This window comes from Felis catus, chromosome A3 (assembly GCF_018350175.1).
Source record: "Felis catus isolate Fca126 chromosome A3, F.catus_Fca126_mat1.0, whole genome shotgun sequence".
NCBI classification, from domain to species: Eukaryota; Metazoa; Chordata; class Mammalia; order Carnivora; family Felidae; genus Felis; species Felis catus.
Window position 1 is genome coordinate 102,750,159 of NC_058370.1, and position 17,093 is coordinate 102,767,251.

Below are 17,093 nucleotides of genomic sequence, written 5' to 3' on the forward strand. Positions count from 1 at the left end.
TTGGGGGTGGCACTACCCAGTTCTTTCCTACTGAAATGATAACAATAATAGCAGTGACAGGCATCGTAACAGTAGTAGTAGCTTTTACTTATGTAGTGTGAACTATGAGACAGACATTATTCAAAGCCAGCGCATAAATGAACTCAAGTAATTCTTACAATGACCCTGAGATGGTTACTATTATCCCCATTTTATTTACAGAAGGAGAAACCAAGGCACAGAGTCCAGTACTTGCTACCACTGTGCCATATACGTTACATGTGTCACCTTAGCTAATCCTCACAGCCACCTTATGAGGTACATTCTAAGGCCTGGGGGGATGAGGAAATACACCCAAGCTAATGAGAGGGAGACCTGGGATTAAAACCCAAGCTGCTAATCCTCCCCCTTAATCCCTGTATAATACTGTTTCCCCCTACCTTATGGGACCGTTCTTATGACACCTAGCCATAACCCCACTGCTTGGAGGTGGGCAGTATAGCAGATACTGTTATACCCTGCCTGGGTGTCCTTTCTGGGACCCCTGGCTGCTATGAGCTGGCTGCCAAGAGCTCACGTATGCCTCTTCTGCAGCGTCTAGCCCCTGTCCAGAAATGGAGGGGAAGCTACATTCTCCACTTCCCCTAACAGCCAGTGGCTGACTGGTATTAGAGGACAGAAGCCAGGTCCTCTCGTCTCAGTTCGGAGGTACCATTTATTCCCGAGCTCCATGGAGTCAGGCTGAGGAGAGACTTCAGCTGAAACCGTGTCTTTGCTTGGCTTCCTCCCCTGCTGTCTGGCCCCCCGCCTTGCTTCTGGATGAGTTTCTCCCAAGAGCCTTCACCTCCACCCCTCCACCCCCCTGCCATTAGTCACCCACCACATAAGAAGCCTGGGCCTCCCGTTCTGCTTCTAGGGAGCCTCACCTAAGAGACAGGATTTATCAGGCGCAAACAGCAAAGTTTTAGACTGTAATCAAAGTAGCATGGAGGATACTCCGGAACTAATATTGTTGGCTTTTTAGAAAAAAGTATTTTTGTCCAGAAAAAAAAAATTCCACATTTTTGCTAAAGGGCTTCAGGATGAAAGTTGAAAACATTTATGTAATAGACTGAAAATGAATCTTCAACACTTACTTCACTAAAGAAGCTTTGCGACACAGTTTGTCAGCCCCCCTGTAGTAATTCACCAACTGCATCAGCCCAGGCTCGTGACCTATAAAGGAAAGAGGAGGCTCAGAAGGGAAAGAGGACAGGTGGGAAACGACAATGTCAGCACCAGCACGCAGGAGAGAGAACAGCTGTGTCATGCCCAGCTTTTCCTTCTCTCATTTCAAGACTGGTTGGTGGAAATGCAACAATTCCATTGCCCTGCACCTGTACCCCCTCCCACAGCATGGAACCAGAAACCCTCCCCCTCCCCAGAGTGGATATTAAAGATACAAATATCCTAGGTCTGCCGAACACCACTGCTGCCTTTGCTTTTTCTTCTTAGGGCGGAAGGGTATTTTCTATTTCACCTCTCTTTGATCCTCCCCAAACCCCACTCTTGGCTTCACACATAGGGACTTAGTAGTCTCTGCATAGTAGGACTTTATTTTTTTTTACACTTTAGAAATATTTATCTATTTGTGGAAGAGAGACAGAGCGTGAGCTGGGGAGGGGCAGAGAGAGAGAGAGAGAAAGGAGACATAGAATCCGAACCAGGCTTCAGGCTCTGAGCTGTCAGCACAGAGCCTGACGTGGGGGTCGAACCCACGAACCGTGAGATCATGACCTGAGCTGAAGTCAGATGCTTAACTGACTGAGCCACCCAGGCACCCCAAGCACAGTAGGACTTCAACAGTGACGCCTTGGCACCCCTAACCTTGCTTTCTATAGCCACCAAAGAAGCACTAGGACTAGGATATTACTGTCTTCAAGCATGTCTAACTCTGTGAGCTTCTGGGAGAGCCACAAGAGGTGAAGGAAGATAGTAGAGAAGCCATGTCTATAAAATCAGAAGCCCTGAAGTCTTCCTTCTGTATATCTCCCACAGAGAAACTCATTTTCAATGAATCCTACCGCATGTCCCCTCCTCCATAAAACAGAGCAGAGAGGATACAACCAAGAACAAAAGCCTTAATATTTGTTTAAATTCCTAACAAAATGCATTCAATTTCCAGCAACAAAAATAAAAGTAAAACCAAACAAAGGGAGTCTGAGTAGAAGATGCCAGAGGTAAAAAGGATACATCTGAGAACAGCATATAATCAAATAAAAATATTTAGGTACTAACTTGCTCTCACTGTCTCCCTGGGACAGATGAACCTGCCTCACACCTGCGCCTACCTTCTCATCCCCACGGCAAGAGCATTCCTGAGACTTTATCTGGCTCTATAAGCCATCTCCTTGGGTTTCACACAATGCACTGAAGCAAAAACTAAACATCCCTAACAGTGAAGACATATAACCATTTTGCTTGTGTGATGCTGTTTTTTTTTCCATAAAAACCAAATGTTTTCTTACCATCTGTTGACTTTGTGGTACCTGTTTAGGATTTGGACCCTGTAAGTTTCTGGCCTTCCCCCCAGTCCTGAGCACCATAGCAATGCAAAACCACCCCTGCTTCAGCCCCAACAGAGACATTTTTGCCAGTTTTGAATATTAGGATTTCCCCCTAAGCTTCTACAGCCAGGCACTGCCCAGTCTATAGAGGAAGGTAAGTCAGGCAGGCAGGGATGTGGACAGAGCAAGAAGGAAATATATGTTCTCAACTATAAGTAGTTCTTCCTTCAGGGAGGGTATTCTCTTTGCTGAGGGCTTCCTGGAGAGACAGTTTAACAAAAGGGAATCTCCAGGCACATTCCCTGTATTCCAAGATTGCTGGGGGTTGGAATCAGTCCCTCCACGGAGTCCTCATCATACATCCTAAATTTGTATAACAGTAAAAAGTGCATTCCAAAGAAAAAATTTCGATAAGGCTATGCTACAACACCCTTCATTCCTGAAATTATTACAACTGCACACACCCCCCGCCCAAAGGCTCTATGGAAGTAGCCAGTGAGTTCCAAATGGCCTATTTTCAGTCTGCGCATTCAGCCTCTCTACCCTCTGACCACACCTCTTTTCTAAAAACTATGTCCTCTGCTGGACACAGAACACCGCTCTCTCTGGACTGCCCTTTAAGACAGAGATGACTTTTCCCCATTATCGATCCTCCTCTTCCGTCTTTGGCAAATCTGTTCGGTCCCCGCCCCGGGAGAATTTTGGCAAGGAACAGAGGCTGCATCTCCGGGATGACTGCGCAGTGAGGAGAGGCCACGAGACGGTTCAGGTCAATGGGATGTAAGTTGAAGTGATCTGCACAACTTGTGGATTACGTCATCTGGAAGGGAGCTGCCGGTCTTCTCTTTTCCCGTGCCCCTCCCTACAGGCGAGGATGTGGATATGGATGTAGACATGATGCCAAGCTGGCATCGACCATGGGAGTGAAGGTAACTCTCTCGGGGTGAGCAGGGCAGAGAAGTGGGACGCAAGGTGAAGCCAGTGTCATGCAAAATCTGCATTCAACACACAACTGTGAAAACACATACTTCGGGGAACCTCAGGAAAGGTCTAAATCAGACACCCTTCCTTCCGCCCTGGCCCGAGCTTGGCTCACTTCTGCAGCTCCTGCTTTGGGAACCCAGAGGTCTTTTCCAAAACCCCAGTTGATCTGAGCCTTCGGGTAGCTGAATCCGCAGGGTTTTCAACACACACAAGGATCCCTCCCGCGCCAACACCAGTCACGGTGAAATCCTCAGCGCAGAAAATTCGCAAGAGGACTCCAGCAGGAGGTCCGACGCCGGCTCAGCGGAGCCTTGCCCCGCCCCAGCTCTGCCCCGCGGCCCTGCGCGATTTGGGGGCGTCGGGCCGGGGCAGTGCGGGAGCGCGCGGCCGACGCCCCCCCACCCAACCCCCCGGGCTGCAGGCACCAGCCATTGTCCACAGGCAGCGGCGGCCACGAATCCGATTTCGGGAACGGGAAGGCATGCAAAGCGGTGGGTTTAGACCTTTATGGATCCATTTTTTCTCTGCCCGGGGAACGACGCAGGGGAAGATATATGACCTTAAGACAAAAGCGCTGCTGCTAACGGGCCGTGGGAGGAGCGGGAGGGCGGGGAGGGGGAAGCGCTCACCCAATCTCCCGAAGGGCAGCCGGTTCCTCTCGCCCAGCATCAGGTTGAACCTGGGGTTGTCTCGCCTGAGCCTCTTCCAGTGGCCGGTGGCGAGCAGCAGCCGCGAGACCTCGGCGTAGACGCTGCTGTTCTCGTCGCGCACCACGAAGGTATACATGGCGAAGGGCCGTGCGCCCGGGCCGCCCGGGCAGCCGCCGCAAAGACCAGCCGGCCGAGGTGGCGGCTCAGCGCGGAACCCGCCCGGGCGCCCGCCGCGTCCCGGCCCCCGCCGCCACCGCCGCCGCCGCCGCGCCGGCTCCCCGAGCCACTCGGGTCCCGGCGGCGCTGCGCCCCGGCGCCCGCGCGTCAGCCCGGAGGCCGCGCCCACCTGCCGGCGCGGCCCCGCCTCCGCCCCGTGATGCCGCGCGGCCGCCCCCGCCTGGGCCGGGGGGTGGGGGACTCGTGCGCCCCGGCTCCGCAGCGCGTCTCGGACCCGGTTGGGGGCCGCCCGGGGGCTGGCGGGGGCGAGCGCGGCCTTGGCGCAGCGTGGGGACACCGGAGACTGGGCTCGTGCCCCTGAGTCCCGGGTCCCATCCAGGGGGCGGTACCGGCGGAGGATCCCTTTCTGCGCGCGTCGCTGCGGCTCTTCCACCCACTGTTGCGAAGGGACGTTTTATGGGTAAAATTGAAAAGTTCCGAGGCACAATCCCAAGTCTGCGGAATGTAAATGGCCAAGGCAGCTCTAAAATTTATACAGAAATGCAAAGGTCCGAGAATAACTAAAGCAATCTGGAAGAAGAAAGTTGGAACACAACACTAGCAGATGTCAAGACCTATAAAAGTTACAGTATTTAAGTAAGTACAAAGCTGTAGTAATTAAGAGAGTACGGTTTGGGCACGGGAGAGACAAACAGACCAAAGGAACGCTATCTATCTATTGATACATGTAGTCTTGGTTCATAATAAAGGTTCAAAGGTTTCTTTGCAGTACAAAGGGAAAAAGGATGGACTTTTCAATAAATGAAGCTGGGTCAATGGATATACATTTGGAAAACAAAATTAATCTTGACCTCTGCCACTCACAGAGCAGTTGCAGATTCATTGTGATCTGATGCATGTAGATGTGAATGTAAAGCAAGAAAGCTTTTAAAAGAAAACGGGAGAAAATCTTAAAAAAGAGAAAATCTTATGATCTTATTCTAGGTAAAGATCTTAAAGAGAACATAAAAATCTTTAGGAGTAAAGGAAAAAAACGGATGAATTGACAACCTTAAAAATAACTTTTAGGGGCGCCTGGGTGGCGCAGTCGGTTAAGCGTCCGACTTCAGCCAGGTCACGATCTCGCGGTCCGTGAGTTCGAGCCCCGCGTCAGGCTCTGGGCTGATGGCTCGGAGCCTGGAGCCTGTTTCCGATTCTGTGTCTCCCTCTCTCTCTGCCCCTCCCCCGTCCATGCTCTGTATCTCTCTGTCCCAAAAATAAATAAACGTTGAAAAAAAAATAACTTTTATTTATCCAAAGACACCATCCAGAGAATCAAAAGGAAAGCCACAGAATAGGATATGATGTCTGGTGTGTGTGTGTGTGTGTGTGTGTGTGTGTGTGTGTGTGTGTATACATACCTATCGGACAGAGGACCCATATTTAGGATACACGAGGAATTGCAAATTAATAATTTTAAAAACTGGGAAGCTGGTTAACAAAAAACTGAACTAGCTATTTTAAGGGACAATTCAATAGGTAAACTCTCAGCAAGAGAGATTTGTAGAAGTGTCCTACAAAGACACTTTATAAATAAAGAATATGTTGGGCTAAAAAGCAAGGCCACATCTAAAGTTGTAGGACAAGAGTACAAATGGAAGCCATATGTCTACATGTCTACCATATGTCTAAATATTTTAAAGTTATAAACCATGCCAATAAGCTGCTAGATAAAATGCCCATCTTCCCACCTTACAAATATATATTGATAAGGATGACCTGAAAGGCCAAGATTTTTTAAATGCTCAGATTCATGGAAGTTCAATGCCAAAAGTAGGAAATACTGGAAGAGATGGCCCTGGCCTCTGACCATGGCCCACCCGTTTCTTACCTTCCTTGACTCCATCCTGCACCACGAAGGGCCATGCACACATGCATGGGGACGCTACATCCAGGAAATTCAGGCTCCATCCACTCACCCAGCACCTCCCACAAACAGCTACATTTTGGCCACTGCTTGGTCCTAGGGGTGCACAGCAATGCCATTGACCCTCGGGACAATAGACCCAGGGAAGAAGCCAGTGCAGGTTCAGGACAAGAGCTGGGCTATTTAGACAGTGAATTCTGGTTCTCAGGTACCTAGCATATTCTGGAAAGTGGGAGGGTAACCGTCTTTGGGTGGCCATATCCCTTTGACCTCACAAAAGTCTCATCCATAGGGAGGACATGGCTAGCCAGACTTGGAGCCTCTAAATCAAGGACTTTTCTTAGAAGGGCCTGAGGGTCATACTCCTAAGAGTATGTATAAAATCCTCAACTACACTTTCCCCTCTCCCTTCTCTTTGTGTCCTATACTTGGACACCAAACAACTCAAAATTGTTTTCCACTCATCGTCTCTAACGTTACCACACTCACTTCATGCTTTGGGTACTACACCTGTCTTCTAGCTGCTCTTCTTGCTTCAGCCCCTTTCCCTCTCCAATCTTCCCTGAACATCATCACCGAATTAATCTTTCTGAAACACAGCATTCATCACATCTCTCCATACATCACAGACTGCAATGGCTCATTGAAGACAGCATTCTCAATTTCAAAGTCACAGCCTTTTAATTAAGTCTCCCCATTGTATCTCTCTTACCACATTTACCACGCTACTTCAGCCAAAGTCTTTGAAATACCCTGATCATCATCAAGGTCAAGTGAAAGTGTGTTAGATGGAGTTTTAATGTGAAGTGTGCATTAACCCTTCCAAAGCTGATGAACCATGTACCAGATGGATCATAAAGTCCTTATTAATCAAAACCTTTAATTAGCTAGCATTTTCTGTCTCACAGTTGTGCTAAATAAAATAAGACTTACTATTTTTTTTGACTTAGGTCTTAGTTGCTCTTTAGCAAGGTAAGACTGCTTCCCTTTTCAATAGAAGCCTTTCAACACCCCTCCCTGAAGAGGCATGCCACTCATACCTTTCTGGTCTAGAAAAACTGCACTTAACACATTCTTGTTGCAGGCAATGTTCAAGGCACAAAGGACATACGACAAAGTCCCTGCCTTCACAGAGCTCTGTTCCTGGGGAACTTACATTTTTTTCTGGATGCTAGTTAGAGGAATTTAACTAGAGGAGCAAATATTCCTACAGTTTCTAGAATTCTGAGTTGGGGTGACAGTTGTGGGGACAGGAATACCTTGTAGAAACACTCACATCTCAACATGTAGGAGGAAGCTGCTCATGTCCATGTGGCACTGGAGTCATTTTCTCCTCTATTTCCTGTTCTTCCTGGATGAATGCAGTAGCTCCCACACAGAGGTAAAGGAAAATAGGAAAAATAGAAAAATAACTCAGTGAGTTGCATTCAAAGGACATTGCGAAACCTAGAGTCACAGGGTGTCAGTGACCGTGAGGTGATGCCCGTGCCTCCCATCCAGAGGCCTCTGCTGGAGCACATACTCTCTTTTTGCCTGGGTCATGTTGCTACAGCATGATGTGTGCTCAGAGTTTGCACATAGAGTAACGGGCCTGTGAATAACCAACTTAAATAAAAATAAACTTAATCAAATAAAATATCAATAAATGTAAGAAAAATTTTCCCCTCCAATAAAACTATAATAACTAATGGTGCTAAGGAGGCAGGAATACTGGAGGCATTTGAGAGAGCGGAGACGCATCAGGGAAAATTTCTTAGAAGAAATGAGTTTTGAAATGGATCCACAATGGAAGGAAACTGAGTCCCATCTGTATTGACCAGAGGAAAGGCCAAAGGCTACATCTGCCTTACCCAGTTTATCCCTAAAGCTCACGTGACCTGGGGTATCACTAAGGATAACATCAAGGTTTTGCTAGTTCATTCCCTCACTTGCATAACTCCTGAGGCTTATGAAATTCTCTTCCCCTCAGATATTCCTGGGAGGATGCTTTCCTTCTCATGCCAAGCCTCACCAAGCCTCCTCTGTGGTTCACCAGCCTGCAGTGCCCCTCAGGGTGAATCCTACCCTTCTTTGGGCTGTGATGCCTGGTGTCCTCCCAAAGCTGGAAAGACCATGTAAGTGCCCCCTGATGGCTCTACTGAAAGGGAAAGACTACCTCTTCATAGAGCTCCCAGCCCTAGAGTAGAGCAAAGGAGTGACTCTTCTGTTTTCTCAGCGACCCTACTGAAATTCTCATTTCACTTCCAAGCCTCTGCTCCAAAAACCAGGCCCCTGCTCCTCCAGGCAGATCACTTGCCAGCCTGTCTAGATTACTGGTTGCAGCCCAGCTGAAACAACCTTGGGTAGATCCAGCTTGGGTAGATTCCTAAGAAATAAATTGCTGTGTGTAAAATGGTAAATTTATGCTTAACTTCTTTTTTTTTTTTTAATTTTTTTTTCAACGTTTATTTATTTTTGGGACAGAGAGAGACAGAGCATGAACGGGGGAGGGGCAGAGAGAGAGGGAGACACAGAATTGGAAACAGGCTCCAGGCTCTGAGCCATCAGCCCAGAGCCTGACGCGGGGCTCGAACTCACGGACCGTGTGATCATGACCTGGCTGAAGTCGGACGCTTAACCGACTGCGCCACCCAGGCGCCCCATATGTTTAACTTCTTAAGACACTGCCAAACTGTTTTCCAAAGGAAGCCTACCATTTTACATTCCCACCTGCAATGCACAAGGATCTCAGTTTCTCTGCATCCTTGACAACACTTGATATTATCTTTTTTATTATAGCCATTAAGCTGTCTATGTAGCGGTGTCTCATGCCTTTAATTTGCATTTCTCTGATGATTATGTTGTTGTTGAGCATCTTTTTACTTGCCTTTTGTGTACTTTCTTTGGTGAAAAGTTTATTGAATCTATTTAAGTCTATTAAATCTGATGCCCACTTTTAACTGTGTTGTCTTCTTATTGTTGACTTGTAAGAATTCTTTTTTTTTCCCCCAAATAGAAGGTCTCACATATGTATTGTTGAACTAACCTACTGGTGCAGAAGCATGTAAGAGAGAAAAATCATTTCCCCAATAAAACATATCCATTGTTCAAGTAGTAGTGATGTTTACAGAGTGATAGGATCTGAGGGCATAACCTTCATGCAGCATAAATATGTTTGCCACCTCATGTGCGATCCTTTATAGACCCAGCTTGGTTCTTCTCCAATGCCTCCTCTTGGAGTTGTACCTGATTTTATTGCCAATTTTCATCTGAATCCATGAGGAGTGGGATGATTTTGCTTTTGTTTCTTGGCCAGGAATTGCTTGATCCTGAACATCTTGTGAGACGACATGGCAAAGGACGGTCAACCGCACACAGCACAATGGCTGAGAAAAGGAGAGAGAAGTAAGAATTCTTTTTTTTTTTTTAATGTTCATTTATTTATTTGGCGGGGGGTGGTGCAGGGAGAGAGGGAATCACAAGAAGGCTCCACACTGTCAGCACAGAACCCTATGTGGAGCATTAACCCATGAACCAAGAGATCATGACCTGAGCTGAAATCAAGAGTTGGACATGTAACCAACTGAGCCACCCAGACACCCCAAGAATTCTTTCACCAGATATATGATTGGTAAATATTTCTCTCAGTTTGTGGTTTATCTTTTCAATTTTAATGATGTCTTTTGTAGTGCAAGAGTTTTAAATTTCTATGAATTCTAATTTCCTGATTTTTTTTCCTTTTATGGATTTTAAAGCTATACATTTCCCACTAACTACTGCTTTAGCTGCATCCAGTACATTTTGATCTGTTGTGTTTTCATGTTATTTCAATTCAAACAATTTTCTAAGTTCCCTTGTGATTTCTTCTTTGATCTATAGGCCATTTATTAGTGTGTTGTTCAATTTTTAAATATTCAAGGATTTCCCAATTTTTTCCTAACGTTTATTTTATTTTTGAGAGAGAGAGAGAGAGCACATGAGCAAGGAAGGGCAGAGAGAGAGGGAGACACAGAATCTGAAGCAGGCTCCAGGCTCTGAGCTGTTAGCACAGAGTCCAACGTGTGGCCCGATCCCACAAACCGTGAGAAGATCATGACCTGAGCTGAAGTCAGACGCTTAACCAACTAAGCCATCCAGGTGCCCTTGTATTCATTCATTTCTTTCTTTTCTTTTTTCTTTTCTTTTCTTTTCTTTTCTTTTCTTTTCTTTTCTTTTCTTTTCTTTTCTTTTTTCTTTCTTTCCCTTTCTTTCCCTTTCTTTCCTTCTTTCTTTTTTATTTCTTTCTTTCTTCCATTTTTTTAGAAAGAGAGAGGGCATAAGTGAGGAAGGGGCAGAGAGAAAAAGAGAGTCCCATAAGGGGCAGAGAGAGAGAGAGAGAGAGAGAGGAGAGGGGTTCACCCAAAGTGGGGCTCGAGCTGACCCAACGTGGGGCTCAAACTTATGAACCATGAGATCATGACCTGAGCTGAAGTCCCATGCTTAACCAACTGAGCCACCCCAGCAACCCTCATTTTTTTTATAGGGCTGCTAACAAATTGGGTAGCTTAAAACAACAGAAATTGATTCTCTTACAGTTCTGAGGCTAGAAGTCTGAAATTAAGGTGTCATCAGGGCCATGCTTTCTCTCAAGGCTCTAGGGAAGAATCCTTCTCTGTCTCTTCCTAGCATCTGGTAGTTGTCAATAGTCCCTGGTGCTTCTGGCTGATAAATACATCACTGCAATCTCTGCCTCCATCATTGCATGGCATTCTGTCTCCCTGTCCAAATTTCTCTCCTCTTATAAGGAGATCAGTCATTGAATTAGGGCCTACTCAAATCTAGTATGACCTTATCTTAACTTGATTACATCCTTCAAAAACCATATTACTAAATAAAGTTGCTTTCACAGGTTCTCAGTAGAGATGAAATTTAGAAGGACACTGTTCAACCCAGCACAGCACTCTTGCTGTCTTTTGGTTCCTTTTTGCAAGGGATAGCTTGTTCCCATCACTTTATGTTCTACCTATTTGTGTTTTGAATCAAGGCTGTATCTCTTATAGATAGAATTGGGTTTTGCTTTTTTATGCAGTTTGTCGATGTCTGTGTTTTGATTAGGGTGTTTAGAGAATTCAGATTTAATATGATTATTGATTTAGTTATACATTTGTCATTTTGCTATTTGTTTTCTATTTTCTCCTTCTTGATTGCCGTCTTTTATGTTAAGTAATGTTTTCATTATTTTTTTTTTTTTAAGTAGGCTCCATGCCCAACATGGGACTTGAACTCATGGCCCTGAGATCAAGAGTCGCATGCTCTACTGACTGAGCCAGCCAGCTGCCCTTAGTATGCAATTTTAATTCATTGTTGATTACTTTTAGTATTTTTGTAAAAAGATTTTGTTAAAAGTAATCTCTGCACCCAATGTGGAGCGTGAACCTATGATCTCAAGATCAAGAGTCACATGCTCCACCGACTGAGAAGGCCAGGCACCCCTACTTTTAGTATTTTTTAAAGTTATTTTCTTGGCATTTGCTTTTGGGATTATAATGTGCATCTTAAAAAAAACTTTGCTTCAGCTCAGTACTAATTTAATCCTGGTAAAATAATGAAAATTTGCTTTAATGTAGTTCTATTCTCCATCCCCTCCTTCATGCTTTTATTCTTGTAAACCCAACAATATAGTGTTATAATTGTTATTTTACATAATCTTATATTTTTAAATCTGTTAAGAGAAAAAATGCATGTATGGTTTTGATAATTCCTTATGTAAGTAACTGTATAGAAAATTTTCACTGCTTTCTGTTGATTTGAATTACCATCCAGTGCCATTCCCCTATAGGCTGAAGGATAGTATGTCTTGTAATAGACAGACTCTCCTGCCTCTGGGAAATCACTTTCACTGACAACGATCCTGGGTGTCTTCACCCATTGCTCCAAACTGGGTGAGCCAGTTTGGCAACAGAGAAGGCAATAGAGAAGCTGCTGGTCCTCATGGACTTCCCTCCCTCGTAGAGCCCCATGTTGATGGCATAGGTGGAGTCAGCCCCATAGTAGAACTCCATAGAGCTTCACAAAGTCCAGCAAGTACTCAAGCATAAACACACCTTGGATTGTTGTATGCATTTGGTCAGTTTCCAGAGTGCTGAAATGGTTGTTTTAGGGCAGTTCCATCCCATATTTCCAGTTGCTTCTAGGGAAGAGAATTTGACAGTCTCTTCACTCAACTGTTACCAGAAATCGTGCCTCAATCACTATCCTTCCCAACATTTTTGTAATTAATTCCTTGAACCAAATTCCCTCCATTTACAAAAAATTTTTTAGAGAGAGAAAAAAATATTTTTGAGAGAGAGAGAGAGAGAGACAGAGCATGAATGGGGACGGGGGGCAGAGAGAGAGGGAGACACAGAATCTAGAACAGGTTCCAGGCTCCAGAGCTTCGAGACAGAGCCTGACGCAGGGCTCAAACTCACAAACTGTGAGATCATGACCTGAGCTGAGGTCGGACACTTAACCAATTGAGCCACTCAGGCAACCCCAGATTCCGTCCATTTTAAATACCTAGAGTCATTTCTGTTTTCTTGACCAGACACAACTCAGACACTGTAATCCTTAGAAACTTACTGAAAGTCCGGAGATGGCTAATAATCTGAATAGGAAATCGTTCTCAAAGATTTGGCACCATTCATACACCCCAGTCTTCAGCTTCCTCACTAATGAAGTGAAACTTTTCATAACAAGTTGTTCCATGAAATAAGTGAGTTGATGTGTGGAAAACATCTGAAACACAGTACACACCTAATATGAATTAAAGTCTATTTTTCCTGTAGCTGAAGCCCCATTCCTTTTATTGTTCTCAAGAAACTGCCAGAATATTCCCTCAACAAACCCTTGTGAAAACCCACATGAGGGAACTAGAAAGAAGCCAAGTTAATTAAACTGCTCAATGATTCATCGTCTGCCTTTCATTAGCCCTGGAGCCAGATTTCCTTTTCATTCCCCACAACAAAACTGCCTGAAGACTCAAAGTTGAATCTGATTTTTATGACTGGATTGATTAGAACAGTTCACTTTTCCTCATAGTTTAGTTCTTATTCTTTTGAATAAGCATGACTTTAAATACTGCAGGAACAGCAGATCTTCCATAGCTCCATGTATAAATTACGATGTTTGTCAGCAATCCTGCCTGTGACGTCAGTAGCAGAGTCAGCTAACAGTTGCTGGCCGATGCCACGGTCTTGAGCTGTCGCGTGGATGTAAATAGATTCCTGCTGCTGGTTAAAAACAAAAGACAAAAAACTGGATTCCTTACATCTAGAGTGAATTCAGTGGTCTACTGTTTGCCTTAGAGAGTGGGAAGTATCGTCTCGTAAAGGTAAGCAAAAACCTTCATCTTCCCCCCTCCCCCACCGCCTTGTTGGTTCTCTATGGGAAGCTACACTCTTGGAATTATCGATCAAACATTTCAGCATTGCAATTTTGTCCATTCACCCATACGATGCTTGAAATTTCCATATGGTATCCTCCGCTTGTCATTCAGCCTTGTATACATCCAGGGGAAGGAAGTTTATTAACCCCCAAGTAAGAGTATTCTTAGGATCTTTGAGAATTTTGATTTGAGATGCCCATTCAATCTAAGAGAGAACTTTGTCTTGCCCCCTGGCTTTCTTTCATTCCTTGTTCTGAGAAGCCCCGAAGAATAAAAGACAGTATTTCTTTCCTCTACTGTATTAGTTCTACAAATAAAGAAGACCTCAGTCATATCTTCATAGTTAGATTCACCATTGGTTAAACTATCTGTTTCATACAGTTTGTGTATGTAAGTCTGTTTTCCATCCTGTTTGCCTTCCTCTAACCCTGTCCCGTGTGCCCTTAGTTTACTTTTTTACGTGTTGCTGCTAAGCCACAATATATTCTGTACTTTGAAGGTCCTGAAAATTACCCCCATTTAGCTCTTTAATACTTTATAGATTTCTTTCCCATTGCAGGGGTAAAATTAGGTGAACATCAAGGCAGAGAAATATTTATACATGTCGGTCAGCATGGGTTAAGACCACATCACACTTCTGTTGAGAGAGACTAGAAGAGATGGAATCTTTTCTCTCAGAAGACATTGGCTCTATGATACAGAACAAGGCCATTGAGAGAATCATCTCCCCAATGACTGTTCAGCTCTGCCATCTGATCATTTCGATGGAGAAGAAAGACACGGAAAATGAAGCATTTGCCTGTTTGGAGAAGATGGCGGAAGAATTGGCCCAAGCTAGTGAAGACTTTGTGCATGTTGCCAAAAGGTAAAAAATAATTGCAAAGAACTCAAGCCCTTTACTCTGACAAGTTTGCAGAAGAAGAGGGTTAACTAGAGCCTTGCTGTAGTCTCCTTAAATGTTTTCAGAAAGAAGTCAGGTGGGAAAATAAACTGGTAAAACATAAAGTAAACCTACTTCATAGGTTGTTACTTATTAGTTGGTGTGTACTTTCAGTATACAAACACTTCAGAATTAGTTGGGTTTTCTACTAAGAAGCCAATCATATGTCCCATCAAAAGGTTTCTAGATTTTTTTCTTCTTTCACAGATTATTTTTTGTTACAGCAATAAGCATTTTCAGAGTTGTCCAAACATAGCTTGCATTATCTGTCATTCAGTGCATTGGGCCTGATCGTGAACAATCTTGCATACAAGTTATTTACATATTAAATTCAGTTCCGGGGTTCATATAAAAGGGCCTGGTTGTAACAACAAAACCAAACTCTATAAATGAAACAGAGTTGAATACTACAACAAAAGTTTTACATTTTCACTGCCCCAGACTATAAAAAAACATTTTAATGTTTATTTATTTTTGAGAGAGACAGAGACAGAGCACAGGCAGGGGAGAGGCAGAGAGAGAGGGAGACACAGAATCCGAAGCCGGCTCCAGGCTCTGAGCTGTCAGCACAGAGCCCGACGTGGAGTGTGAACTCATAAACTGTGAGATCGCTTAACAGTCGGACGCTTAACTGACTGAGCCACCCAGGCGCCCCTCACTGCCCCAAAATTAACTTAAGTGCAGCAGGTAGACTGACTTTATTTTTTTATTTTTTTTTAACGTTTATTTATTTTTGAGACAGACAGAGCATGAACGGGGGAGGGTCAGAGAGAGAGAGAGACACAGAATCGGAAGCAGGCTCCAGGCTCTGAGCCATCAGCCCAGAGCCCAATGCGGGGCTTGAACTCATGGACCGCAAGATCGTGACCTGAGCTGAAGTTGGACGCTTAACTGGCTGAGCCACCCAGGCACCCCTAGACTGACTGTTTAAAAAAATTTTTTTAACGTTTATTTTTGAGACAGAGAGAGACAGAGCATGAGTGGGGGGAGGGTCAGAGAGAGAGGGAGACACAGAATCCGAAGCAGGCTCCAGGCTCCGAGCTGTCAGCACAGAGCCCAACGCGGGGCTCGAACTCACGAACCGTGAGATCATGACCTGAGCCGAAGTCGGATGCCCAACCGACTGAGCCACCCAGGTGCCCCTAGACTGACTGTTTAAATGCCAGCCCCAACCACTTGCTGGTTGTCTGGCCACGGCTAACTTCTGAAATCTCTGGGAGACTCATCTGTGAAGGTAGAGACAATAATGAAACCTCCCTCAGACGACTGTCATCAGTGTATGAGAAATAATCCACACAAGTCACTGAGTACAGTGTCTTTATTATGGTAGTTGATAAATAATTCCTGTAGATATACCTTTAAAACAGGAAGAGGACTCATAAATATTCCTCTCTTTCATCCAACAAGTATTTATTGACCTTAGTAAAGTATCAGGTACTATTCAAAGTGCTGAAATATAGCAGTGAATAAGGTGTTCACAGTTTCTGCATTCAGGAGCAGTAGAGCACACAGAAAAGAAAAAAAAAAAAACATAAACACATAACTTCATCAATAGGAAAAAAAAAAAACAAAACAAAACCTAAATAGAAAAGTGGGAAAAGTACAGGTATTTCACTAAAGAAGAAATTATAACAAATTTAAAATTTCTTTTTACATTTATTTATTTATTTCTGAGAGACAGAGAAAGACAAAGCACAAGTGGGGGAGGGGCAGAGAGAGAGGGAGACAGAATCCGAAGCAGGCTCCAGGCTCTGAGTTGTCAGCACAGAGCCTGAGGTGGGGCTCGAACTCACAAACCGTGAGATCATGACCCGAGCCGAGGTCGGACACTTAACCGACGGAGGCACCCAGGCGCCCTAAAATGGATTTTAAATATGAAAAATATATCTAATTTTAGACTCAGTAGTTTGTTTAGCAAACAACAAAATGCAAATAAAAATGGCAAGATGCTATTTTCCTGGCCTCACAGAAATAAAAATTGTGAAAAACTAGAAATAAGCTCAATGTCCCAGTCTAGTAAAGCATGATGTAACTTTATGGTGAGACATAAAATACAAACTAGATGCTAAAAATGTTGATGAACATTTGTAATTAGGGACACCTTGTAGCGTTCCTTTACATGGAGAAATTTTTAAGCTAATGTAGAGCCTCAAACTCGTGAACCATGAGATCACGACCTGAGCTGGAGTTGGACTCTGAACCAACAGAGCCACCCAGGCGCCCCTGGCTTGTACTCTTCATAAAATGTCAGTAGTCAAGACAGAAGGTCTCAGGAACTATTCCAGAGTGAAGGGGACCGAAGGGACATGTATTAGTTTCCTGCTGCCTACTGTAATAAGTATCATCAATTTAGGGACCTAAAACAACACAAATTTGTTGTCGCACATTTTTGCAGATTAGAGGTTGGTGGCCTTGGCTGGTTCCTCTGTTTTGGGTCTCACAAACCAAAATTGAGGTGTCTGTGGGCCGGGCTCTTAGGCAGATGCTCTGGAAGAATCCACTTCCAGGCTATTAGGGTTATTGGCCC

The 17,093-nt window shown here is 44.5% G+C and overlaps 2 protein-coding genes and 1 pseudogene across 8 annotated transcripts in view; 1 reads left to right on the forward strand and 2 right to left on the reverse strand.

Moving 5' to 3' along the window:
* TTL (tubulin tyrosine ligase) overlaps nt 1–4,474 on the reverse strand; it is a 39,580-nt gene extending 35,106 nt beyond the window's left edge. The window contains exons 1-2 of one of the 2 annotated variants that reach the window (XM_019827581.3): nt 4,139–4,474; nt 1,116–1,194 (exon numbers count right to left, since the gene is read on the reverse strand). In XM_019827581.3, coding sequence (XP_019683140.1) covers nt 1,116–1,194; nt 4,139–4,295 — 236 coding nt within the window. In that variant the 5' untranslated portion in view covers nt 4,296–4,474. The remainder of the gene's footprint in view (nt 1–1,115; nt 1,195–4,138) is intronic. The other variant, XM_011281173.3, reaches the window with a different exon arrangement.
* A 102-nt stretch (nt 4,475–4,576) lies between these two features.
* Nucleotides 4,577–17,093, forward strand: part of LOC102901615 — a 36,268-nt gene continuing 23,751 nt past the window's right edge. The window contains exons 1-5 of one of the 6 annotated variants that reach the window (XM_045054569.1): nt 4,577–4,972; nt 8,212–8,356; nt 9,538–9,626; nt 11,455–13,572; nt 14,168–14,491. In XM_045054569.1, coding sequence (XP_044910504.1) covers nt 14,286–14,491 — 206 coding nt within the window. In that variant the 5' untranslated portion in view covers nt 4,577–4,972; nt 8,212–8,356; nt 9,538–9,626; nt 11,455–13,572; nt 14,168–14,285. Of the gene's footprint in view, nt 4,973–8,211; nt 8,357–9,537; nt 9,627–11,454; nt 14,492–17,093 lie in introns of all 6 variants that reach the window. The other 5 variants (XM_045054567.1, XM_023251877.2, XM_045054570.1 and 2 more) reach the window with 5 other exon arrangements.
* LOC123384533 lies at nt 8,938–9,641 on the reverse strand (annotated as a pseudogene).